We start from the raw sequence: 26,503 nt of genomic DNA, 5'->3' as shown, positions 1-26,503 counted from the left end.
GATCACAATTTGGTAATTTTTTAAATAAACTCAAAAAAGAAAAAGCATGTGGGGTATACTAAAACATATAATTTTTTTAAATGCCAATTTCAATAAGATTAGGGCAGCTCTACAACATATTGACTGGCATAAACTCCTTAGTGAAAAAAAACACTAAGGATAAATGGAAACTATTCAAACAAATATTAGAAAGGTACATTTCTCAGTATGTACCATTGGGTAATAAATATAAGAGAAACAGATTGAAACCAATGTGGCTTAGTAGAGATGTAAAACAAGAGATTAAAAATAAGAAAAGGGCATTTAAAGTACCGGTATTTAATCGGACAAATGAGAGGCATCCTATATAAGATATAAGGAAGCCAATAATGCTTGCAAAAAGGCAATTAAAGTGGCTAAATTAGAAAATTAGAAATTGATAGCCAAATAATACAAAACCAACCCCAAACATGTTTTCAAGTACATCAATTCTAAAAAAACAAAAAATGAAAGTGTAGGTACACTGGAAATGGGTCTGTTAGTTAATGAAGACAAGGAAAAGGCAGACATTTTAAAAAACTATTTTTCTTCAGTATATATTAATAAGGATCCTATGGCAAGAGATATACAAATGATTGCTGCAAAAACTTGCAGATAACTCGTGATTGGATGACTCGATACAAGGTGCTACAGCAGTTAAAGAAAATGAATGTAAATAAATCTCCGGGGCCTGATGGTATTCACCCACGAGTACTTAAGGAGCTAAGTGGGGAAATAAGTGAACCTCTGTATTTAATCTTTCAAGATTCTTTTGTTTCAGGTATTGTCCCGGAGGATTGGAGGAAGGCAGATGACGTGCCTATATTTTAAAAGGGTTCAAAATCCTTGCCTGGAAATTATAGACCTGTGAGCTTAACTTCTGTGACTGGGAAAATATTTGAAGGGCTATTAAGGGATAATATTCAGGAATTCATTGGGAAGAACTTTGTTATTAGCAAAAATCAGATTTAAAAAAAAAAACTTTGTTATTAGCAATAATCAGCATGGTTTTAAGAAACATAGGTCATGTCAAACTAACCTAATTGCATTCTACGAAGAAGTAAGTAGAAGTATAGATCAGGGTGTTGCAGTGGATGTGATCTACTTGGATTTTACCAAGGCATTTGATATGGTTCCTCACAATAGGTTAGTCTTCAAACTCAAAGAAATTGGTCTAGATCAGGCTTCCCCAAACTCCGGCCCTCCAGATGCTGCTGAACTACAACTCCCATGATTCTCAGCTTATCTATTTAATTCATAGAATCATGGGAGTTGTAGTTCAGCAACATCTGCAGGCCCGGAGTTTGAGGAAGTCTGGTCTAGATGCATATTCTTGTTCTTGGATGGAACATTGGCTTAACCCCTTAAGGACCAAACTTCTGGAATAAAATGGAATAATGACGTGTCACACACGTCATGTATCCTTAAGTGGTTAAGGATAGAGTTGTCATTAATGGTAAATTTTCAGGCTGGACAAAAGTGGTAAGTGGCGTCCCTCAGGGTTCTGTTTTGGGACTGCATATTTTTAACATATTTATAAATGATCTTGAAATAGGCATTGAAAGCCATGTTTCAGTGTTTGCAGATGGCACAAAACTTTGTAAAGTAATAAAATGTGAGCAGGATATTGCTTTGCTGCAGAGATATTTAGATAGATTGGGGGATTCAATTTAATGTAGAGAAATGCAAAGTTATGCACTTCGGTGTCAAGAATGCACAAGCAACTTACACCCTAAATGGTAGTGAATTAGGGATAACCACACACGAGAAGGATTTGGGAATTGTTGGAGACAACAAATTAGGCAGCAATATGCAATGTCAATCTGCAGTTGCTAAGGCCAGTGAGGTTTTGTCATGTATAAATAGGGGCATAAATTCTCGGGATGAAAATATAATTTTGCCTCTTTATAAATCGCTGGTAAGACCACACCTTGACTATGCCTGTGCAATTTGGGCACCTGTTCTAAAGAAGGCTATCATGGCACTAGAAATAGTGCAGAGACGAGCTACAAAATTGATAAAAGGAATGGAGCATTTTAGAAAGGTTAAAAATGTAAATCTCTTTAGTTTGGAAAAACAGCGCCTCTGAGGGGATATGATAACGTGATACAAATATATTCGGGGCCAGTGCAAACCATTATCTGGAAATCTATTCATAAACAGGGCTATAAATAGGACACAAGGTCACGCATTTAGGCTGGAAGAAGGGAGATTTCATCTAGTAGGGTAATAGCTGCTTGATCCAAGGAGACATCTGACTGCTATTTTGGGGTCAAGAAGGAATTTTTTCCTAGTTTGTTGCAAAATTGGAAGCGCTTCAGACTGTTTTTTTTGCCTTCTTTTGGATCAACAGCAAAAACATATGTGAGGAAGGCTGAACTTGATGGAAACAAGTCTCTTTTCAGCTATGTAACTATGTAACAATAGAGTGTCAGGAATACATGTTTGTGTTCCTGATCCTATAGTGTTCCTTTAAGGGTTACTCCAAGCAAGCACTATGACCACTATGAAGTGGTCTGTATCTGTAGGTTTTTGCTAGGAAACACAGCACATACAGAGTTTAACTTCACCTCTGGTAGCGTCATTGGCCAGGTTGCAACAAGAGTTCCCAGCTGGCTAATGTGTATTCTGTAAACCTCACTGACGAGGCCTAACAAGGCCAAAATGATCATCTGTGGTTGCTGTACCTCTCGTGCAGAGAGCTAACCTGCATTTCTGGACCACTATTTTTGGTTGAGATCAGTCTAAAAAGCAGATGGCATAGGTTCTCTTTGTAATGGCACAAGATAAGCTAAAACTTGCTTGAGATCTGAGAGGGGACCCAATAAAGAGAAAGCTACTTGAGTTGTTGTCTGTTCTCAGTGTTCTCTTTCACCCTGTTTTGTTTGCTCTCCCTAATGTGTATTAGGTGCATGTCCAGGGTGCCTGCCTCCTCTGTGCCAGCCCTATCCTCCCTTCAACCCGCCCTCCTTGACATCCATCCCCTCCAGTGAGGAGGAGTGACGCCAGCATCAGGCTGAGAGAGAATTTGGCCTTGGTGCTGAAAAGTATTGTAGATTTTTTTATTTTCTTTCTTATTCCATTGCCTTGGAGGGGGCAGAATATGAAGCAAAAAACAACATTTTCTTGAAACACTGTTTTTTTGGTAGGAGTAACCCTTTAATAATATTTTTTATAACTAAAATAATGACATTCGCTAGTTTAATTTAGCATCAATTATTTTGTGTGAGTCCGTTTAGGTAGGCCCTATGCTTTTGTATCACATTATTTTTACTGCTGATCTGAAGACAAACTATGGAAGAATGCTTTTCTGAGGCTTATATCACGATATAACTGTGTATGCAAAACTGACACATAGTATGAATGCATGTGAGTAACATTAGTTAATATATATGACAATTCACTCAGTTACCCATATTCCAAGTGCCAAGAAACACAGATATCTTCTGAGGAGCGCTTATTCTTGGTTGACTCTTGTCATTGAGTGCCATCTAACAAAGAAGAAAATACATTAATCTAGAGCTCTGTTCAGAAGAGCATGGCATTGTTAATTGTAAATAATAATAATAATAAATCTGTTAATTGTAAGTGATAATAACTGTACTTTCTTGCTTGCCTTTTGATTTGGACTTGTCATTGCCATTTTAGGACTGTCGTAAGGATGTGAGATGGGAGATGCGGAGAAGGTTGAGACAAAGTCTTGATACACATGAACTGCCTGAGAAGAGACAACTATATAAGTCACACAGAATAAGGTAAAACCACTTAAATGTGAGCGGTCAAGAAAGAGTATGGGATTTACAAACAAACATGTTATTATTTTTAGCTTTGCTATAGTGCCAACATATTCTGCATGCTTTACAGAAAGGAGATATTACATGTAAAGACGGCCTTGCTCAAATGAGCTTACAATTTATATCTATACAATCTATAGAATATATACATATATAAAAAAATAGTAATGCTGCACTCACTTAAACTTGCATACATTATAAGTGTGCAATATATATACATATACAAATATACACACACACATATATATATATATATATATATATATATATCTAGAGATAGAAAAGTGTGGTGAAAGAGCACAAATGTGCTCTATGAGTGGCATGAACAGGCATACCAAACCAGTACAGAACAAATTAAGGTTTGAAGTTATATATAATATTACACTGACCTTGCTCTCTATAACACCCATGGTATCCTGCACAGCTAACGCCTTATAGATCAGTTTGTCCACGGAAAATACCTGCCGGAGACCAGATTAAGTAAAAAGAAAAATAATGATGCTTATAGTCTTCATTTTTAAAGAAGATTGAAGGGCATCATACCTTATCATCTTCAGGATGTAGAACCGAGGAAATATGTCCAAATACTTGGGTGAGAATTTTCAGGCTATGCAAAGTGACTTCAATCTGCCTGAAAAAATAGAAAGGAAATGTTTGATGCTTACTAATGAACACCGGTATTTTACCTAAGTATAGAATAGCTTCTGTTATCAGTTATATTCAGCTCTATACTTTTATACTTATACTTTTTGTTTTAGATTTTGGCATTTTGAGTAGAATATAAAAGAATGAAAACTGGACAAAAGTATAATTAAATACACAATCATAAGTGAATAAGGGAGCCTGGATTTCCCACATTCAGTATTTAACCTTTCCATTAAAGGACTACTATAGTGCCAGGAAAACATACTCATTTTCCTGGCACTATAGTGCCCTGAGGGTGGGGGCAGGGAGCTCTCCTCCTCCTCTCCGCCTCCTCTCCTCCTCTTCGGCTGAATGCACATGCGCGTCAAGAGCCGCGCACGCATTCAGCCAGTCCATAGGAAAGCATTACCAATGCTTTCCTATGGACGCTGGCGTCTTCTCACTGCTTTTCACAGTGAGAAGCGCGGAAGCCCTCTAGCGGCTGTCAATGAGACAGCCACTAGAGGCTGGATTAACCCATTTATAAACATAGCAGTTTCTCTGAAACTGCTATGTTTATAGAAAAAAGGGTTAATCCTAGCTGGACCAGGCACCCAGACCACCTCATTAAGCTGAAGTAGTCTGGGTGCCTATAGTGGTCCTTTAATGACTGAATACTATGAGAGCAAAACTGTTAACCAATATCTTACAACAGGTAATTAATATATATCCTCGATTTAAAACAGACAAAGCTGAATATATCAGTTACCAGCATGTCTGTCTCCTAAGTTCACACACTCAGAGTAATTTACTAAAGTGAGAATTCAAAATTAATTTAGAGTGAATTTTAAAATTAAGAGTAGCCAAACAGAATGTATAGCTGACTTAGCAAATGTTTCTTGTTAGGCTAGTTTGACCTTAAATTTGAAATCAACTTTTAATTCACTTGTCATTCTCCTTTCAGAGAATAAACCTGACTGTCTCTCCTGGAATGTTCACCCACCTGTCCAACATCCTGCATTCCATCTCTAATGTTGGAGTCAGTGAATATAGACCCAGATCTTTCACTTTCAGGTCTTGTCTGTCTTCTTCTCGATGTGTGCTGTGTGGAAAGGATAAAGTATCCCAGTGGGTCGTAGGATCTTCTTCGTCTGGAAGGGAACAGTTTCCAGTACCTCAAACAAGAAGACCAAACATAACTGAAGCAAAATATATCTAGAGTCACTTATTAAACTGATGTATGTAACAGTGTTTGTGTTCTGCTATAGAACTGAGGAGAGAAATTACAGATTACACCTTAACGATCAATGCTAACATATATGATTGTAATATGTATTCAGAACGGATTTATTTATTCTATAATTGTATCTTCATTTTGAGCACAAAAGATCTGTGCATTATGCTTTAGTGATCATGGGAATATAATGTAATCAGGGTTTGACTTTTATTTTATTGCAAATATCTTTCTCCTGGAAAGACAATGCAACCATACAAAACAAATACTATTACATGCATTTGGCACATACATTTTTCACTCATTTAGTTAAAACACCAAGTAACCAAAACAATCCTTCATGTTGGTAGAAGACTTTACTTTCTCTCAAAGATATGCAGAACATAGATACCGGTACTATAATTTCTTAACACTGGAGAGAAAATACAGCTAACAAGCAGGAGAGAACATTTTGGTTTGGGAATTATGTTTCTTTTACAAAGATGAAACGGTGTTCTTACATTACTGTACAAAATGTAAGCTGTTACCTGATGTGAAGTCAAGAAGCCTACAGAGCAGCATTTCAGTAGCAAGACGAAACCTTAAACAATGGTGCAATAATTATTATTATTATATTTCACCTACCGTGTAAAGCTTTTAGAGCACTGAATAGTTCTGGAAGATAGAATCTACTTTTACCATTTGACTGGATTGAACACTAGAAACAGTGGAGTGGTATGTTTATATCAAACCTTAATTAATGCCTAATATTAAAAAATGACAAAACTAATTATCCATACACACACAAGCTGAGACCTTAGGTAAGTATTTCTAGTCACTTTTACCAACAAGCCTTCCCCAACCAAGTTTACTTTACTGCTTTTTTAACCCCTTAAGGACACATGACATGTGTGACATGTCAGGATTCCCTTTTATTCCAGAAGTTTGGTCCTTAAGGGGTTAAGCCTTGATTTTGTGGAGCACAAGGTCTGTAGAAATAGAGTTTAGTTCAGCTTGGTATCTCCAAAATGATCTAGAGCTGTTCAAAAGGGAAAGCTCTAGCAACCAGACTCCCCATTCCCCAATTCCAATATTTGCAACAATTGGTCATTTCATGTTAACAGAAGGTGATCCTTCCATTGGCACAGATCTTTTTTTCATTCGATCCCCAGCATCTTCTAATAAAGACTAGGGACCATGAATATGACATCTTATCTGGACACCATCAGGATACATGAGTGTGGAAAGCGAGAGCCATATGATTGCGATCTCCCGTGCACCACTCTTAATACAGGGCTACTTTAACGGTGGCACACAGCTACATATTCTAACAATGTGGTAAATGCAAATGCTCAGAACACAAATAAATTACGTCCGCTTTTTCTTGTAATAAAAACAGGCATTAAATCAAAACATTTCAATCAACATTATCACAGGTTCACTTTTAGAATTGTGTAATGGACTACAGAACACCATGGATACATTCCTCACACACTTACCAATATGTGCATCGCTGCCACCTCCGTCCCATCTGACAGGATACTGTAATGACGTGATCATCCCATTCTGTTTGTTTTTATAGCCAGCCACCAGTGCACTGAGCCCTGGGAACCTCTTCACCTCAAAGCCCTGCACAGACTGGGAAGAAAGGTGGTAAAGGACTTAGATGTGGAGACTTAAAACATGTACAGAAGAAAATGTTGATGCCAACATGGTTTATAAATTGAACCAAGAGTTGGTGTGAGTGGCCCAGAATCTAAACATCATAAACAAGGACATTTCTGGTAAATAAAAATACAATTAAACACAGCAGTTTATAAAACGTGTATAGTTCTCAGGATTAAAATTGTGGTGCAAACTATGGCCTCATTCCCAATGTTGTCACTAAGTTTTCACTGATGTCGCTGTTGGTATCCATAGCGAGTAGCAGTTTTCCCCCAAATACATAATCTTACCACTATCAGCAAGGAATTACCAGCTAACCATATATCAAACATTAGTTATGTAAACACCATACATCACCATATACAGTTTATTGAATGACCCAGAGACTGCAAGACGCGGCTGATAAAACTTAACATGAATGGTTAATGGGGTTCACTTATTAGACATAAGGTAAAATCCATCTTTCATATTGGCACTTTACACATTGGAGAAGCATGGGCCAATACATTTTAGAATTACTTCTCAGTAACCTTAATATGCATAGGCAAACACATGGCACTAGGTTAAAGACATGTGATAAGACTTGCAAGCATCACCTCCTACTTAGGAAAAAATTCTAAATATAATCAGAGGTAATGCTCTCATGAATTACAGCAAATCATCTTCATTAATACAAACATTGAAAACGTGCACTAACAAACTTGCACAGCACACACTGGATTGAACACACTGTAACAAAAAAAAAATATTTTTTTTCTAAAAACTATTAAAAGAAAATTTCCAAACGAAATCAGTGACTCATAGTTTGTTTACGCGACTAGGCATAGCAGTAACCTAACCAGTCTCACACTAGGATCAATAACCCAGATAATCGATCTCCCACTCAAAGTTGTTGTAAGTGTAACTGGCAGTAGCTAGGTAGGTACAGCTGTATCCTAACCAGTCTCACACTAGGATTAATGACACAGCGTATTATTATTGGCATTTATATAGCACCAACCTAGCCCACAGCAATTTACAACTTCATTAAGGAAACCTAACAACAAATGAGACAAGCTCTCCCACTCCCACATGGGCACAGCAAGATTAAAAGTCAGCAAATCTTTTGTTTCCCTCCATAACTGAAGTCAAAGTGTCTGGAAGATTTTTGCTTGGAAGTATAGATTTTTTTTTTTTACTGCTCCTCCGTTGTTTCCCTCAGCTGGTCACTTCTCACTTAAACTGTGGATATAACCAACATTTAGTGGCTCTCACCAAACCATCAATCGTTTTATTATTCCACATCTTGATTGGGCAGGAGTTTTAGCCTATATTGTCTATCGTGGTAAACTAAGCTGTTTACTGGCATGACTGCTGACCCTCTCCCTTTTTATCTTCCGTTACCCTTCCCCCCAATAAAACACAGACAACCAAATTGTGGGTAAGGGCAACGGCCACAGCTTTTATTATTAAGCCAGCATAATTTAAACCAACTGTCAGCTGCTGGGTTTTCCCAGCAGACAGCTAACACAACAAATCTTCCAGAGCCTCTTCAGCCTGAAGTCCGTCCTCAACCAGACCAGGCTGCGACTCCCCAAGCCCGTCCGGGCACTGCTCTCAGTTCCACTTGCTGGCGAAGGACAAACCGCAGCTGTGACAAAAGAAACAGAAAAGAAAACACACCAAACACAACACATATAACCATAACATATCCCGTGTTCACACCAACCCAGGGAGGGTGGGCGGGAAACAGCACTGCTAGGTTCCCTCAGCGTGCTCTCCAGTGGTCTGGTAAGTATTTCCCAGTGACCCCGGTCCAAGTTCATCCCAAACATTGTATCAATTTTTTGTCACCATGGCAACCTCTCCGGGCAGCAGTCATGCTCCCCCTCCTTATCCACTCCGGGGTTGGCCTTGACTGCTGACCCTCTCCCTTTTTATCTTCCGTTACCCTTCCCCCCAATAAAACACAGACAACCAAATTGTGGGTAAGGGCAACGGCCACAGCTTTTATTATTAAGCCAGCATAATTTAAACCAACTGTCAGCTGCTGGGTTTTCCCAGCAGACAGCTAACACAACAAATCTTCCAGAGCCTCTTCAGCCTGAAGTCCGTTCTCAACCAGACCAGGCTGCGACTCCCCAAGCCCGTCCGGGCACTGCTCTCAGTTCCACTTGCTGGCGAAGGACAAACCGCCACCGCAGCCTCTCCCCTATCCCTGGAGAGGACTGCGTCCCCCCGAAGCCAGCGCCTGTTCAATGGCTGACTGTAATCCCAAATTAAATATATCCAGCCCAATTTCGTTTAGGTGGACCCCATCAGCCCTCATTATGTTTGCGTTGTTCCCTTCCAGCTCCACATGACGTGCCACAAAGCCACCCAGCCTACGCACAAAACGTGAAATCGTCATGTTGAAACGACGCCTGCCGCGCTCCACCGCCCTGGCGTGTGGCAGCGCCCCCCAAGCCGGTCGAGGAATAACTTCAGACCACACCAGTGTGACCTCGCTGAAAAGCGCCATACAGCGGGCCAAGTCGTGCTTGCACGCGTAAATTAAATCCACAGCTCGGCACCGTCCCAAGTCATTCCCCCCGGCATGAAGTACCAGAACCACTGACCCGGTCACGAAGCGCCGGAGCGCGACGCACTCCGGATACACTTGGTGCCACTCCAAACCCCGTATCCCCCGCCATCGAACCCTAACCTGCTCATGCGGGAGCCCTAGATTCCAGCCGTATGGTCTGTGCTCAGCGCGCCTAGCCGCCCAATAAATAAAGGAGTGACCGATGATCCAAACATACCGGGGGGAACCTGTGAAGAAAACAACACATCATAACTACCAACAGACTATAACAGATGAGGACGTATATACAGTTGAAACCTGCGAGAATCCCATCGACCCATGCGCTGAATTGCAGCATCGGACAACCCTACCTGTCGCGCCTGAGTTGCTGCACCAATCCGGAAGGAGTGGGGAGAATATCCCTTATCCTCTATGCCCAAAGCCCGCAAACTAGTCTTAAAAACACTGGAGAACTGAGACCGGGTTAAGACTGACCCATCTGCGTGAAGCAGAAAGGACTCTGCAGCCTCCGGCCGTAAGCGCGCGTATTGACCTACCAGCGCCACAGGACACCACCTACCCCCAGTAGCACCAATGCTAACCGACCTCCCCCGACCTAACTGATCTGTTTTGGACTTCCGAATGAAAACTTCCACTCCACTCTGCCCTATGCGAACGTCCCCCCTTCGAAGAGATGCCAGAGCCCTAGCCGACGCGGCCACCAACTCACCTATCCGCAGCGCAGCGTAAAAACACAGAGAAAAGGCCACCCTGAAAAGCAGCGCCTCGAAGGGGGAGAAGCACACCGCAGAGAGAACCCCACAGAGATCATCCAATAAGTGGACGGACACCGGCCGTCTACAATCAGGAACCCTTTCTTTCCTCCATCCCCGAAGAACCCTCTGGACCACAAACTCTTTTGAAAGGTCCTCCCACCCCATACAACGCATCAGGAAAGAAAGAGCCCCTAAACTGCGTTCCACCGATGACACCGAAGCTGCGCGCTCCCGTAAGGAGGACATGAAAGCCAAAGTAGACAGCAACCTACCCTCAGAGGAGTACAAACCGAACTCTCTCGCAAAGACCAGCCACCGATCCCACACTGCCCGATAGGCAGACCACGAAGCGGGAGCCAGCGATCTCCTGAACAGGTCTGCAAGGTTCCGAAATCGAGGGTCCATAAGCACGTGGGACATACCAGACCGGCTTCCTCGGCTCCTGGAGCGACCTCCCGAAAACGATCCCACTGAAAGCGAGAAAGAGAGTCGGCAATGACATTAGACACTCCGGGAACATGGATTGCTCGGAACCAAATGTTAAATTCCAAACAACGCAGAACCAACCGGCGTAACAAAGCCAATACTGGAACCGAGCCAGATGATAAACGATTCACCACATGGACCACGCTCATGTTGTCCGTGCGGAAAACCACCTGCCTGTTCGCAAGCTCCTCCCCCCACAATTCCACTGCTACCACAATAGGGAAAAGCTCGAGAAAAGTCAAGTTACGTATCAGGTCCGCCTCGCGCCATGCAGCAGGCCAAGGCTCCGCACACCAACGTCCCCGAAAAAATGCCCCGAAGCCCAGGGAGCCGGAGGCATCCGTAAACAACTCCAGGGCCACGTTAGATATCGCTTCTCGACGCCAAATTGTCCGACCATTGTACCCTGCGAGGAACTCACTCCAGACATTCAAATCGTCCTTGAGCTGCTTGGTGACCCGAATAAAATGATGGGGAAGGCTAATGCCGACAGTAGCCAGAGACAGCCGTCTACAAAACACCCGACCCATAGGCATGATCCGACATGCAAAGTTCAAGTGGCCCAACAGGGATTGCATCTGACGAAGCTGCACCTTCCGCGCACCCTTCACCCGATCAACCATGGTCGTAAGGGTCCCCAATTTATCACTGGGCAAACGAAAGACCAAACCGATGGAGTCAATCTCTATACCCAGGAAGGAAATAACCGCCTTCGGGCCCTCTGTCTTGTCCTCTGCCACTGGAACCCCTAAATCTCGCATAACTGCCTTAAACTGTCCCAACAAGTATTCACATTGCGAAGAGTGAACCGGACCGACGAACAGAAAATCGTCAAGATAATGCAAGAGGGAAGAAAAACCTGACACCTCCGATCCGATCCATTCCAGCAATGAGCTAAAAACGTCAAAATAATAACAAGAAATCGAGCAACCCATGGGGAGGCACATATCGTAGAAAAATTCCCCCTGAAACTGACATCCCAACAAATGAAAACAGGAAGGGTGAACTGGGAGCAACCGAAAGGCCGATTGAATATCAGACTTAGCCATCAGGGCCCTAGACCCTGCTTCCCGAACGAGATCCAGAGCCCGATCAAAAGAAGCGAATCGGACCCGACTATCCTCCTTCGCAATCCCGTCATTAACCGAAGCCCCCGCTGGAAAAGACAGGTGATGAATCAGCCGAAACACCCCCGGTTCCTTCTTAGGAACGAGGCCCAATGGGGACACCCGCAAATTATCAAACGGAGGAAAGGAAAACGGACCCGCCATCCGTCCCAAGTCCACTTCTTTTTGCAGCTTAGCCGCCAGAATCCCTTCCCTACCCCGAATCGATGACAAATTGTGCGCAAACGACGCCTCCCCAGACGGAGTAAATGGGATCCTAAAACCGTCGGTGAAACCTTCCCAAAGCACCCGCGCATCCCTATGCCTGGGGTACCGTGCGAGCCACGGAAGCAGTTTTTCCGCCCGTACCGGGGTCCTCCCCCCGAGGAGCGTCATCCTTAGATGCTGTCCTGGGGAGGGGTTTTCCTCTTCTAAAACACCGAACCGCCGGGTGAGCCCCACCACAGTGGGAACACTCATGTTTAAATCGACAACTGTTGTACCACCTGCACTGACTCTCATTGAAGAGCCAGCAGATGCCCTTCTTGATCCCGGCCGACGCTCCACCAGGAGCGCCGGCGGCCGAAGGAAAGGACGATGAGGCTGGACGGCACGGGGTCATGAGAAGTAACCAAAGGTTACCATCTTGCATTCCAAAATGCATGTGCGGTCGAACCGCCATTTTTTGTCTAAATTGCTGGTCGTATTTAAACCAGCATTGACCCCCATAAACTTTATAAGCCCCCCAAATTAAATCCAAATAAGAAAACAAAGACGGGGCCCGCTCTGGAAACCTCGTCGACAAAATACTAGCGTAAGTTGCAAATCCTTGCAACCAATTACCGAAGGTACGGGGGAGCTCCTTACCTTTTCCAATCTCCGTCGCCTCACCACGTCGCGGTCTATCAGCAGATTCCCTATCAAAAGGGACTAACGATATGAGGTCCACATACTCACCCTTCAATATTTTCTCCTTCACCTCCAGCGACACATGCATCCCCAGGGGGGCTATGTCACACACCGGCCCCCCTGCAGTACCCTCCATAGAACCCAACGGAGGGGGCTCCGTGGGAAGTGAAGCGTCCTGCGCAGTTAAGCCAACCTGCCCTAAGCGATCTAATACTAAGCGCAGCAATTTTATGACTTCCCCAGTATTCCCTTGTTCCAGCCCAGAGACCCCCTCTGCCCCTAACCAAGCGCGTGCGCACTCCAACTCACGGTTCTGGAGCAGGGGTCTTTCCATCAGCTCCACATCCGATCCATCCGTCAATACAGGTCCTGTGGCCAGCCTGCCAGCCTGCCCTCCAGGGGGCTGGCGGCTCACCCCCATGGTAGCTCCAGATCTTCTGGGGTGGGTGTGTGGAGGGGAATCCTGCGTCCCTCCCTCCTCTGTGGCTGCAGAAGCACGTTCAGGTCTCCTGGGGTGATGAAGAAGAGGGGAATCCAGCGTCCCTCTCCTCTCCCTGGTGGTCCCAAGATGCCCTGGCGAGTTCCTCCGCCGGCCTGCCTGCACCCGCTGGCCATCTCCACTTTCGGGGGGCCAGCGGTGCTCCGTTCCGGAATCCCCGGATCCATCTTCACCCGGACTTCCGGGTTCGGCAGTGGCCTGTGACGTCTGTGCTCCTTGACCCGCAGACGTCACGTACGCGCCACCAGCGTTCCGGCGTGCGGCGCCCCGCCTCTTCCGGCGTGCAGCCGCACGTCCTGACGTCACATCCGCTGCAGCCGGAAGAGAAGGGTGAGGACTGCGCGACCTCACCTCTCCCACAGCGCCATCTTGGGATCCGCCATCTTGATGGCCAGGCCCCGACCGGGCAATCCGACGCGTGGAACACCTCTCCCCGCTCCTTCTTCTTCCGGAAACCGGATTCCTCCGCAGGGGGCCAGCCTCACTCGGCCCTGGACTGGTAGTAGTTGGTGGCACAGCCCTGGCTCTCCTCACCGGACTGGGAGACAATCTGGATGGCGGCCTGGAACGGCGGGTACGACGTCCTCTGGTGGGCCCCGACCCCTCTTGAGACTCCTGGGTGTTTTGGACGCTGTGAAGCAGTGCAGCATAGGACTCTGCGCCGTGTGTCCTCTGAAAGGCCTGCAAAATCGTGAGTAGAGCCTCTCTGGGCATGTCAGGGACATGAGCCATGATGTTAGGTTATTAACTGCAGTGGCAAAATTCTGGAACAGCAGTTTTAAAACACTAACAGCAGTTTTTCTTTTTTAAGGTGACCAGAAACAGCACTGCTAGGTTCCCTCAGCGTGCTCTCCAGTGGTCTGGTAAGTATTTCCCAGTGACCCCGGTCCAAGTTCATCCCAAACATTGTATCAATTTTTTGTCACCATGGCAACCTCTCCGGGCAGCAGTCATGCTCCCCCTCCTTATCCACTCTGGGGGTTGGCCTTTCCTTTACATACTATCTCCTCCTTTTTGGCACCAGGAGCAAAACCCTGGCATTGCGCTTGTTGTTTGCTCTGGCATACATCCAACAGCCAAAAAACAAACAAGAGTCCTGCGCATCCAGTATAGGTGTTCACCCCCAGGTGCTACCACAATTTATTTGAGGACAAAGTTAAAGCAGCAAGCGATTCGGGCAGCAGCCCTTTCTCAATGCTGCCCGAAACGTTTGCTGCTTTAACTTTGTGCGCAGGACTCTTGTTTGTTTTGTGGCCGTTGTATATACACTGTTGGGACTTCAGCGTGGAATTTCTGAAGCACAGGTTTAATTCTCTTTGTTTATACTTTGAATTTCTACCTCACCCTTTATATACTGGTATACATCCAAGTGGCGCTTTGGAAATAAAGAATTAATCCGAAACCTATTTAACACTGGAGTACACCTGACCAGCCATATATTGGACTGGTAGTATAAAACACCTGGAGAGACTTTACTCTTATTCTCTGGCTGACCTTACCTTATCTAATCAGCATAAATACTAATAACTAGCAATCTATATACTGTACTAAGAGTCTAACCCACTGAGCATTATACATGACATTTGGCATTATACATTTACTGAACTTCTAACATTCTGTAAATCAGTTACCACAGCGTTTAATTATTACACTGTTTACAACTGCACAATTACAATGGGCAAAGTATAAAATAGCTTTGTTGCATTTCAAAAGAAAACAATGTAACCAGTGCAGCTCACTGTAGCAGTTATAGAGCCTAAAGCATCCTAGCCCTGTCTCCCAATTTAATAAAAAAAATGTCTAGCGTTTTAGCTGTAGTAGTGAAAACTGAGTGGTGTGACACTCTTGGGGGAAAAGTATGGGATACTCCGTGGTAGAGGCCCCCAACCTCCAAGTTGAAGTATGCAACACAAAATCCTCAGGATCAACAGGTAGGATGCATTGTGCAACTTATTGAGGAAAGGAACACAAACAACCCTATATAATGTTTTGGGCGAATACTCATTATCATGTAAGAGCTTATCATTGATTAAGGTCATTGGGCCAAAACAATGTGTTTCAAGACCCAGATGTTCCTGTGCGGCGCGTGTTTCGAGACGGTGTTTCAATACGGTGTTTCAATTAGTGTCTCCTTTTCCAAGGATACCTCCTCCCCTCGCCCTGTCTCGGTTGGAGTTCCCCAAGGCTCTGTCCTTGGTCCCCTTCTATTTTCTCTTTATACTGCCTCTCTTGGAAAACTTATTGCCTCTTTTGGATTCAACTACCACCTGTACGCTGATGACACTCAGATATACCTCTCCTCACCGGACCTCTCCCCGGCCGTCCTGCAACGTGTCACTGCTTGCCTCTCTTCCATCTCTGACTGGATGTCGTCACGCTTTCTCAAACTTAACCTCTCTAAAACTGAACTCCTTGTCTTTCCTCCTCCTAATACTGATCCTCCTCTCTCACTCTCCCTTCAAGTCAGTGATATCCACATAAGTCCATCCCTACAAGCGCGCTGTCTTGGCGTCATACTTGACTCTGGTCTCACCTTTGAGTCTCACATCCAGTTTGTTGCCAAGTCCTGTAGGTTCCAACTCAAAAACATAGCCCGCATCCGCCCCTTTCTTATGCAAGATGCTACCAAGGAGCTTGTCCATGCTCTAGTAATTTCCCGCATGGATTACTGTAACCCTCTCCTGATTGGTCTCCCCAAAAGCCGTACTGCCCCGCTACAGTCTGTAATGAATGCTGCAGCTAGACTGATTTTCCTATCCAGTCGGTCCTCTCACACCTCGCCCCTCTGCCAGTCCTTACATTGGCTCCCTGTATCCTATAGGAGTCAATTCAAAGTGCTAACCCATACAATTAAAGCACTGAACAATTCCAACCCCTCTTATATCTCTTCACTGATCCAGAGGTATGCCCCTCCTCGTACCCTCCGCTCTGCCCGCGACCACCTCCTGACCGCTGCTCGCACCCGTACGGCCAACTCACGCTTGCAGGACTTCTCACGGGCGGCTCCTCTCCTATGGAATAACTTGCCTACTGCCATCAGACTCTCCCCTAGTCTTCAATCATTTAAGAAGGGCCTTAAATCCCATCTCTTCAGGAAAGCGTATGGCCTCCCAGAGTAATCTCTCCCTTACATACCTGTCTCTTGCTCTCCTATGGGATAGTGCTTTGCTCTCTCCTCCAGCTCTGCTTCACTCCTACTTGATATTTCCTATCCTAATGTTTCTAATACCCCACCTCCTATAGACTGTAAGCTCATTTGAGCAGGGTCCTCTTCAACCTATTATTCCTGTAAGTTTTCTTGTAATTGTCTTATTTATTGTTGCATCCCCCCTCTCAAAATATTGTAAAGCGCTACGGAATCTGTTGGCGCTATATAAATGGCAATAATAATAATAATAATACAGAGCGTTCCCGTGCGGCACATTACCTTAGATCCAGGGCTGCTTCCAACCATTTCATCTGCAGCCTCATGTCCTCCTGGCATTCCATCTGAAGCCATATGGATCTCATAAAAAAAAATTGTGGAAACAGAGGACTAGCCCAGCCATTTATCTGAGGCCAGGCCACTTTAAAGTGGCTCTATCACTTTTGGATCCATGGGCTAAGAGCTGAGGGATCTATTAATCATTTCTCCCTGATACCACAGACTATATTTTTGACCTTGGGACCTGCTTCACTTACCATTTTTGATGGATTTCTGGTCCCTTTGGGTTTTCTATCTATTCGCAGTATCAAGTATCTAAGATGGCAGTGCCCATTGTCAAATGAGAGTAACATGACATGCCACTAAATGACGTGAAACAATGCTGCAGGGAGGTGGCTGCATGGATCCTGGGCCAGTGACAATGTTGACAAAGGCTGTGGAGCTTCACTACAGTTCCACCTTTTGCCAGCTAGTATCACAGTTCTACAAAAGGAAATGTATTCCCTAAGTATAGATGCCAGTGTGAGTGCTAATTTTAATCAAAAGCAGCGAAAATACAATTTTCTGCAGGTTCTGACTGGAACCCTCCCATTTCCAAAGTCCCTATCTCACACAAAGATCCATTTCCATATGTCAGTGAGAAAGTATAAAGTATTATAACTCTAATACATTCACATATAATTCTACATATATAAATGGAACTAAAACATGGACTATATGGACTGTATGCTGTTGCTCACCTCTAGATTGTGAGCCCGTTCAAGCAGGGTCCTCATTAACTTATTGTTCCTGTACCAATCTGTAATTGTCTCAATTATTATTGTTAAATCTCCCCTTTCATAGTATTCAAAAGCACTGCAGAAAAGGTTGGTGTTATATAAATGCCCATAACATTTTAAAGAAAGCAGTTATTTTTTGCCTATTTTAATGTACTATGAGTGATCTTGTCCATGCTGGAGAATTCTCAATTTAAATTGTCTTAAATGTATAAACTATTCGCTATACTGATACGATGTATTATAGGAGTTATGGTTTGAGGGAGTGGGCAACAATAAATAAATGGGAACCTCATAAACTTGCTACACCCCTGTTACAATACTGTTATCTGTTTGCCTAAAATAGAAATACTGGCATGTTCATTAGTGGATTTAGCAACCAAAAACTACACATGGTAGAAAGTACCTGCAAATATGCACTAGGTGGCAATAATGTCCAAAGCAACTGCAGTTGAGCTATATACAGAAACTGTTTGCAAATGTATTAAGCAAGTGTTGAGGATATTATTCTGATATATGTTATGGCTTCTACACTGAGGTTACATTAAACAAGCTGCGTAAACTCAGGAGGGAGCTCTATAGTCATAGGTACCAGACATTAAAGGGGGTAACACATAGTGAAAATATATGAAATGTATTTTTACAAGCTGCCCAGACCTAATAGTAGTTAAAACTTAACTTTACATTAACTATACATCCATGGTAGTTGAAGGCACATCGAAACTAAGTTTACTAAACAAAACATAGAAAAAGACTTAAAACTGGACTCCTCAGGTCACGCAGGCAGAACGCACCGTGTGGCCGCATTACTGCAGTCCTCAGACCGCATGGCGTGGTCGCGTGGCCAGAATAGAATTGTACTCACCTTCAGTACCGCGAACTGCTCCCTTTGCTGGTTCATTGGATGAACTGTGCTCCCAATATATAAAAGTATTTGCCATGACGTCACGCCTTTAAAGGGACCGCGTCATCTAGGCGACCCAATGATGTTTGAGGTCACAGAGATAACTTGGACCAACGGGAACTCTTTTGAGCCTATTTAAGGCTTGTTGTAGCCTCCATTCATTGCGCTACCGTGGTTTCTGTATAGATCCTCGCTTTGTGTTCCTAGTGATTCCATTGTGATTTCTGGTATCCTGACCCGGCTTCGTATTAACCTTGTGATTTTTGGTATCCTGACTCAACTTCATATTTACCTTGTGATTTCTAATATCCTAACCCGGCTTCGTATTTGACTTTGTGATTTTCTGGTATCCTGACCCGACTTATCTTGACCTTGTTTCTTGCTGTATTAATATATTAAGTCCGGCCATTCTAAGGCTCGGTAATATGTCTTTCAGATCCACTTTTGTGTGTTTACACTTTCCTGCGTGTTGGGGTACGACTCCCGTTACAGAACATTTGTTACAGTTTCTGACATTATTTTATCTCAGACAGCCTGGCCAGCTACTATAACTATACACTATATACTCTGAGATCTCAGCAGAAGGTGTATATATCTTCATTGATTTTTGTGGTCTTGCTCACTATATATTTTCGGCTTATGTATATACTTTCTTTTTTCATTTAGTCTTTTCAAATGTTTAGTAGACTTAGTTTGTGCCTTTAATTACCATGGATGTATAGTTAATGTTTTTTAATATACATACATTAAAAGTTAAGTTTTGACTATTATTTGGTCTGGGCACCTTGGAAAAAATTTTTTTTTTCTTACAATAAACATGCTGTCTATGCTTTGCTAATCACTACAGGAATTATTTTGTGACACTATATTTTGTACAATTTACTTGTAAGGATTTAAGTTTTTTAAAAGTGAATGAATAATATTAAATCAAAATATAATTCATTCCCTCTTTTTTACTTATAATTAACACTCGTTACTTTTAATTAACATTCAATAAGATTTAATAATAATTGTGCTTTTATGTTTTTGTCTATAGTTCCTTGTAGGAGAATAATGTTTATTTGCATCTATATCATTTTTTATTATTAAACTTCACATATGTTTTAATTTTAGTGTCATCTATGCAGAAACCAAACGGTATTAAATGTGTTCTAATAATGGACGTGCTTTCTCTTAGCTCTGGCTCTTCAAACTTGAAACTAAGGCAATATCACCTCTGAGCAAAGCAGAGATCACCCTATTGCAGTTGCAGACCGACAGTGTGGCAGCATGCACCCGACAGGGGGAAGCAGTCGATGTCCCAACCCGGTGAGCACACCTGGCTGAAGCCTTATTGCAGCCCCGTTTTCCCCCCCACTCTCTGGTCTGGTGGGGTATATCCCAGTCCCCACTGGAGTTCTGACCTACCCACGGCTGTAAGCACAGACAGGGCCTGCAAAGCTGACTTCCTGTACCGTATGCTCCAAGATTTCAAAAATAAAGATTTACTGTTTTTTTAGGTATTTTTTTTAATTTTATTTTTGAATTCTTTATTTTTGAGTGCAAGGATATACAAGACAGCTTACCCTGCCACAATAGCGTTCGTAAGCATAAACATATCACAACGATAGTACAATGATGGCATTTGAGCAGTGCACGTTTTTGTATATAGTTGTAGAAACAAAACATGCGTCGACATTGCTTGCTCGTTACAGTTAAAGTTACTAGCTTAATCTGCGCTAAATCGTCAGCTTGGCTAAATAATAAGATCATTAATATAGAGTGAAGAAAAGAAAAAAGGGAACAAACATCAGTGCATATCAGTGCGAGGCTAGATATATTAGTGATGCTAAAACATTTGTAATGTGGTAATGCGCTGTGCTGTGTGGTCATAGTTGGCCTGTGTGCGAGGTTTATACAGGGTGTGTTGAAAACTGCACATTTTAATTATGTTGAGACTCGTTATTCACAATTTTTATGTCGCTGTCACCTGCAGATCGTTCAGCATTTTTAATCAGCATTATCACAATAACATTAGGACACATTTAAGCTTTGAACCTTATAGGTAAAATAGTTAGTGCTGGGTGAAGCTTTAGCACTGCGACTATTGTTAACAAGAGTAAAAAGGTTTAATATTTGTCGAAAATACTGCACTTTTTTGAGAAAAAAAAAGGGCATAACAAGCTGTTAAACATGACATTTAAATGCCAAAGTAGAGTAAAGATTATCGTAAAATAAGAAAGCATCCTAGTCAGTAAGGAGTTACATGAGCAGTAGGTATTATCAAGATATATACTGACACAGTGGTGAACAATAGTGCCACTGGGTGACAACAGGTAGTGGAGTGTTAGGCAAACCAGCAAATATCATCACTGAGCATATTATTAATTAAGCTTTTTATGGCAATAGGTGAGGTACAGAAGCAGATATAGTCGGCTGATATCATCCCACACCACTTTCAGGCCATAGCAGAGAGTTTGTCTCCGTGTAAGGTGTAATTGCATCTGTTAGGCAGACAGCTGAATGGTCAGCAAAACTAAATGACCAGTGTAACGAGCCCCCCATGTTTTCCTCTCTCAATCAAAGCTACAGTTTGTGTGGTAACTCAGGATTCCTAACAACATCATTATTAGAATTGGTATGGTAAGCAATAGGAGAGGCATGAGAAAAAGGTAAAATAAAAGACCTCAAAAGGAAGCATACAATACTTTGCGCCTTATTCTGAAGCATGTTGGTGTTGGAATAAGGATGCTTGTTCAGAGAGTACAGCTTCAGCCGATCCCCCGACGTGGGGGGGAATACTGGCTGTCCATGAGTTGTGCCAGGTAGGGGCTGGGCACGGGGGCCCTCCAGCCCTGGGTCGTAGCGAAGATCATCATTGTGAGGTAAGGGATGGTTGGTGCTCCCTCTGTTTCATCGCCGCCGGCTGCGGTGGGTCCCCAGCCTCTGTGGTGTATGTCTGGTTTGTAGCTTGGGGGCAGTTACTTTGCCTGGGGTGGAGGATCTCTTCCTACCGCTCACAACTCCAGTCTTGCGCTTTGCCTGCCTGTGCGATGGTACCTGTCTTTTTTCCCCATGGGGACGATTCAGCTTACTCGTTCTTGGTAATGGTTGCAGTGTTGCTCGGGGTGCTTGCAGCCGTTCGTTTAGGTTGTGCCAGAAGCGGGTAAAGGCAGCTTCTATACGCTGCATAACATCGCTGTGGGTCTCCGTTTCAGGATCGCAGCTCGGCGTGCTTGTCGCCGCCATTTTAAATGCGCCATGTGCTCGGCTGCCCGTGTGCTGCGGTGAGTCAAACTGTGGGTTCAGCCTGTGACTGCTCCTCCTGTCGTTTAGAGCGGACCGAGATGACCCCCATCGGTGGGGTAGGAGGTGGTAACCCCGAGGAATCTCTGTCCAGGTCAGTCAGCGCGGGGAGCGGCCGTCTCCCCGCTGCTCGATCTCCGGCAGGCCTCAGGGTATTTTGTCGGGTCCCTGGAGGGTTACAGGCTTGGGTTTGGTGTCGGGAGATTCCCCCGGGTGTCCCCGACATGATAGCTGCCTTTTAGTGCGCGATTGTGCTGTTTTGGGGGGAATTCCCCCCCAGAAAGTGTGGATTAGAGCGGGAGCTGAGGTTCAGCACAACCAGTGGCGTACTAAGGGGGGGGCGGGGGGGCCCGCCCCGGGTGCCACTGAGTAGGGGGGGTGGCATGACGTCCAGTGTCATGTGTCACCCCCCATCATTACGCTGCGGCGGCTGCGCACAGCCGCAGCACCTTTGCGGCCCGGCGGGACCTACTTCAAGGAGAAGGGGGAGGAGTGTTGCGGGCCGCGGCGTCGCGCAACGTGATGACGTCGTGCACAGCGCCGTCAGCCCGCCTTCACGGATATCCAGCTGAAGGTTCCAATATCCGGGCGTTGAGGCACCCAGTCGGTCAAGGCATCATCAAAATGTGAGTAGATTAATTAAGGGGGCTGTATTAATTAAGGGGGGAGTGAGGATTAATTAAGGGGGTGTATTAATTAAGGGGGCTGTATTAATTAAGGGGGGAGTGAGGATTAATTAAGGGGGCTGTATTAATTAAGGGGGGAGTGAGGATTAATTAAGGGGGTGTATTAAGGGGGGTGAGGATTAATTAAGGGGGTGTATTAATTAAGGGGGAGTGAGGATTAATTAAGGGGGTGTATTAAGGGGAGTGGATTAATTAAGAGGGTGTATGAAGGGGGGTGAGGATTAATTAAGGGGGTGTATTAATTAAGGGGGAGTGAGGATTAATTAAGGGGGGTGTGGATTAATTAAGGGGGCTGTATTAATTAAGGGGGGTGGATTATTTAAGGGGTGTATTAATTAAGGGGGGTGTGGATTAATTAAGGGTTGTGTATTAATTAAGGGGGAGTGAGGATTAATTAAGGGGGGTATATTTATTAAGGGGGTGTGGATTAATTAAGGGGGGGTGTATTAATTAAGGGGGAGTGAGGATTAATTAATGGGGTGTATTAATTAAGGGGGTGTGGATTAATTAAGGGGGGTGTATTAATTAAGGGGGGTGAGGATTAATTAAAGGGGTGTATTAATTAACGGGGAGTGAGGATTAATTAAGGGGGGTATATTTATTAAGGGGGGTGTGTATTAATTAAGGGGGGGGTGTATTAATTAAGGGGGAGTGAGGATTAATTAAGGGGGTGCATTAATTAAGGGGGGTGTATTAATTAAGGGGGGTGTGGATTAATGAAGGGGGAGTGAGGATTAATTAAGGGGGGTATATTTATTAAGGGGGTGTGGATTAATTAAGGGGGGTGTATTATTAAGGGGGAGTGAGGATCAATTAATGGGGTGTATTAATTAAGGGGGTGTGTATTAATTAAGGGGGGTGTATTAATTAAGGGGGGTGAGGATTATTTAAAGGGTGTATTAATTAAGGGGGGTGTATTAATTAAGGGGGAGTGAGGATTAATTGAGGGGGGTGTATTAATTAAGGGGTGTGTGGATTAATTAAGGGGGTATTAATTAAGGGGGGTGTATTAATTAAGGGGGTGTATTAAGGGGTGTGTGGATTAATTAATAGGGGTGTATTAATTAAGGGGGGAGTGAGGATTAATTAAAGGGGGCTGTGGATTAAAGAATTAAAAGGGGAGGTTTAAATAATGGGGGTGCAGGGTTTTTTTTATTAAGGGGGTTGCAGTATTCTATTTATTAAGGGAGGATGTGCACTGCAGATATTTGTTTTTTGTTAAGGGGGTGTGCAGGGTTTTTATAAGGGGGGTGTGCAGGTTTTTTGTTATTAAGAGGGGTTGTGCACGTTTTTGTTTTTTTATTAAGGGGGTGTGCAGGATTTTTATGTGTAGGGAGTGAATGAAATTTATGTGATCGGGGTGCAGGGTTTTTATGTGTAGGGAGTGTATGAAATTTATGTGATCGGGGTGCAGGGTTTTTATATGAAGGGCGAGACAAGGGGCTTTTTAGAAAGGGGCAGGGCAGGAGTTTTCTAGAAGGTTCTCACCAGCCCCTTTCTACAAAAGCACTGGTCTTCCCCCTTCTACAAAACTGGCGCATTTTACAAATTTTACAAGCAGTTTACAAATGTGTGCAATAAATATTATTGAAAAAAATGTGGGTGTTTTCTTACATTTTTATTAGGGGGGGGGTGCCACACTCAGGGTCCGCCCCAGGTGCCAAATGCTCTAGGTACGCCCCTGAGCACAACCACTCAGTCCGGCTGCTGGGCTCCGCCCCCTTTAGGTATTTATTTTATCTTACATTAACCTTACAAACACATTGCACATTTATCTTTCATTTTTGCATCCATATATCCCATTCTGCAAACATATAGTATTTATTTTTGAAATGAAGAGAACTTGCAGTAAATGGGGTTTAAACAAAAGTTAGAAATTACCTGAAAAGCATTTTCTTATAGAAGATAATGATCTTACGATTGATGTACTGATTAATTGGAAACACACACACTAGTTAACTCTTTAGAGCTACCAAAGATTCTAATGTCTCTCAAAAAAGCAGATATATAGTATATATAGTCACTTTTTAAGTCACGGAATATGTTTAAAAAGTTTCTCATTTTGTAACTTTTATTTTATGTTAAAAAAAACCAATTATTATCTTGTTATGAAATTTTGTAAATTAGTATTATGCATGGTTTTCTGACGATTTTTATTCTCATTCTTTCTCTGCAACACACTTGGTTTGTGGTTGCAAAAGGAAACCAAATTCTGAGAAGCACATTTGAAAAATGTAGGGTGTCATTGATGGGTGGGGGGGAGGGGGGGGCGGAGGGAGTGGTGAGAAGCAAATAAAAAGAGTGGGAAGAGAACATGCTATTAACCCTCACTCTCTCAAATCTATACCCAAATATGCCAGGTCCCTATGCAGTTTACATAACAGAGCGTAGGACTCATAATGAGGTTTGCCATGACATTGACAGATGAGCTTACACTTTAATGTCAAATGCATTGGTGTGGAGCCTTTGTTATTGATAGCACACATGATTTGTTTATGTGTTTTCTATAAGTATTTCAGCTGATAGTTTTCAAACTATCCCCGAGTTGGAGTGTCAAGCTTCTTTATGATCGTTTGATCGTTTCTTGTTCCCATGCTCCTGTTCTCTCTGATCGTTTGATTGTTTCTTGTTCCCATGCTCCTGTTCTCTATGATTGTTTGATCGTTTTTCTTGTTCCCATGCTCCTGTTCTCTCTGATTGTTTGATAGTTTCTTGTTCCCATGCTCCTGTTCTTTATGATCGTTTGATCGTTTCTTGTTCCCATGCTCCTGTTCTCTATGATCGTATTATCGTTTCTTGTTCCCATGCTCCTGTTCTCTCTGATCGTTTGATCGTTTCTTGTTCCCATACTCCTGTTCTTTATGATCGTATTATCGTTTCTTGTTCCCATGCTCCTGTTCTCTATGATTGTTCGATTGTTTCTTGTTCCCATGCTCCTGTTCTCTCTGATCGTTTGATCGTTTCTTGTTCCCATGCTCCTGTTCTCTATGATTGTTTGATCGTTTTTCTTGTTCCCATGCTCCTGTTCTCTCTGATTGTTTGATCGTTTCTTGTTCCCATGCTCCTGTTCTTTATGATCGTTTGATCGTTTCTTGTTCCCATGCTCCTGTTCTCTATGATCGTATTATCGTTTCTTGTTCCCATGCTCCTGTTCTCTCTGATCGTTTGATCGTTTCTTGTTCCCATACTCCTGTTCTTTATGATCGTATTATCGTTTCTTGCTCCCATGCTCCTGTTCTCTATGATTGTTCGATTGTTTCTTGTTCCCATGCTCCTGTTCTCTCTGATCGTTTGGTTGTTTCTTGTTCCAATGCTCCTGTTCTTTATGATCATTTTATCGTTTCTTTTTCCCATGCTCCTGTTCTCTATGATTGTTCTGTTGTTTCTTGCTCCCATGCTCCTGTTCTCGCTGATTGTTTGGTTGTTTCTTGTTCCCATGCTCCTGTTCTCTCTGATCGTTTGGTCGTTTCTTGTTCCCATGCTCCTGTTCTCTCTGATCGTTTGGTCGTTTCTTGTTCCCATGCTCCTGTTCTCTCTGATCGTTTGGTCGTTTCTTGTTCCCATGCTTCTGTTCTCTATGATCGTTTGATCGTTTCTTGTTCCCATGCTTCTGTTCTCTATGATCGTTTGGTCGTTTCTTGTTCCCATGCTTCTGTTCTTATAATCATATGAATGTGCCTCCTGCATCTAGGTTTCAGCGCTGTGGCTCGTGTTATTTTCCTGATTTTACTGTTTTACTGTTCTAGAGAGAGTCTGAAGCCATGCTGGACCTGCTTGTTCCTGACCTTGTCTAGTT

General features: G+C 43.4%; 1 protein-coding gene across 1 annotated transcript in view; it reads right to left on the bottom strand.

Moving 5' to 3' along the window:
• LOC134572899 (phosphatidylinositol 3,4,5-trisphosphate 5-phosphatase 2-like) overlaps positions 1–26,503 on the bottom strand; it is a 91,023-nt gene that overhangs the window by 48,963 nt on the left and 15,557 nt on the right. Inside the window, exons 3-8 of the mRNA XM_063432195.1 lie at positions 7,149–7,287; positions 5,440–5,587; positions 4,356–4,443; positions 4,202–4,273; positions 3,635–3,736; positions 3,431–3,509 (exon numbers count right to left, since the gene is read on the bottom strand). Of these exons, the coding sequence (XP_063288265.1) occupies positions 3,431–3,509; positions 3,635–3,736; positions 4,202–4,273; positions 4,356–4,443; positions 5,440–5,587; positions 7,149–7,287 (628 nt within the window). The remainder of the gene's footprint in view (positions 1–3,430; positions 3,510–3,634; positions 3,737–4,201; positions 4,274–4,355; positions 4,444–5,439; positions 5,588–7,148; positions 7,288–26,503) is intronic.

Source organism: Pelobates fuscus, chromosome 9, assembly GCF_036172605.1.
Source record: "Pelobates fuscus isolate aPelFus1 chromosome 9, aPelFus1.pri, whole genome shotgun sequence".
NCBI lineage: Eukaryota > Metazoa > Chordata > Amphibia > Anura > Pelobatidae > Pelobates > Pelobates fuscus.
Note: the sequence above shows the minus strand (reverse complement) of the source record. Positions and strands in the feature narration are given on the sequence as shown.